General features: G+C 42.6%; 1 protein-coding gene across 1 annotated transcript in view; it reads right to left on the bottom strand.

The window, feature by feature from the left end:
- NCOA6 (nuclear receptor coactivator 6) overlaps positions 1 to 895 on the bottom strand; it is a 107,687-nt gene that overhangs the window by 88,581 nt on the left and 18,211 nt on the right. Inside the window, exon 5 of the mRNA XM_019513073.1 lies at positions 321 to 443. Coding sequence (XP_019368618.1) covers positions 321 to 443 — 123 coding nt within the window. The remainder of the gene's footprint in view (positions 1 to 320; positions 444 to 895) is intronic.

Below are 895 nucleotides of genomic sequence, written 5' to 3'. Positions count from 1 at the left end.
ATTAGACACCTCAAAATGTCAAGATGTCCTATTTTCTACAGTTCTCCCAATTTAGGAGTTAGCATGCAAGAATATTATTTTGCTCCTTTCCATTCTGTATTCAAAGTGATTTTGTTTCCTATAAATATTTGAGAAAAGCAAAGCATCTAGGTATATGCAACTGGCATACCTTACAGGGAACAGCACACTGACACCATAGGAAATGCATACTGATTTTATGGAAGTTAAATCTATGCTTGAAAATGCTGCTAGTATTAGTGAGGTTACATGATCAGTAACCTATTTCAAATCATGATATTAAATTACTAAGTAAAACTTACCTTGGCCACCTTGCATGGGAAATCCAGTCTCTATTCGCACTGAATTGCCTGCCCCCATGGGCCCATTAATCCTGACATCTTGGCTTCTACTTTGAGCTAAAGCCAAGTTGATAGCACCTTCACCTAAAAGGAACACACATCAGTAATGCCAAATGATACGTATTTGCAAATCATTTCCTTTTCCTCTCCTGCAAAGTGGCATTAAAAAGACACACTACCAGCCTTGACACTAAGCTCTGACCTGTTGTGTGGGCTTCTAAACAAAGAGCAGTTATGTAATCCACTGCTCTGCCCTTTCTATTATCATGTATACCAGGGGCAGGCAATTCCTTTGGACAGAGGGCCACTTACTGAGTTCTGGCAAGCTGTCAAGGGCTGCATGGGTAGCCCTGCCCCTTGACAGGTGCCCCACCCCCTAGTCACAATCTTGCAGGACTGCATGGGTAGTCCTGCCCACTAACCCCTGCCCTTTGCCACCAGAAAGCCCTCCCCTTACCCCTGGAGGTACTCCTTTCAGCAAGGGATTTTGCCATCTAGGAACCAGAAAAATACCAAATTATATTCTAAAAAGTGAA

This window comes from Gavialis gangeticus, unplaced genomic scaffold (assembly GCF_001723915.1).
Source record: "Gavialis gangeticus isolate Ggan-Ray unplaced genomic scaffold, GavGan_comp1, whole genome shotgun sequence".
Taxonomy (NCBI): Eukaryota; Metazoa; Chordata; order Crocodylia; family Gavialidae; genus Gavialis; species Gavialis gangeticus.
This window is presented reverse-complemented; position numbering and strand designations above follow the sequence as displayed.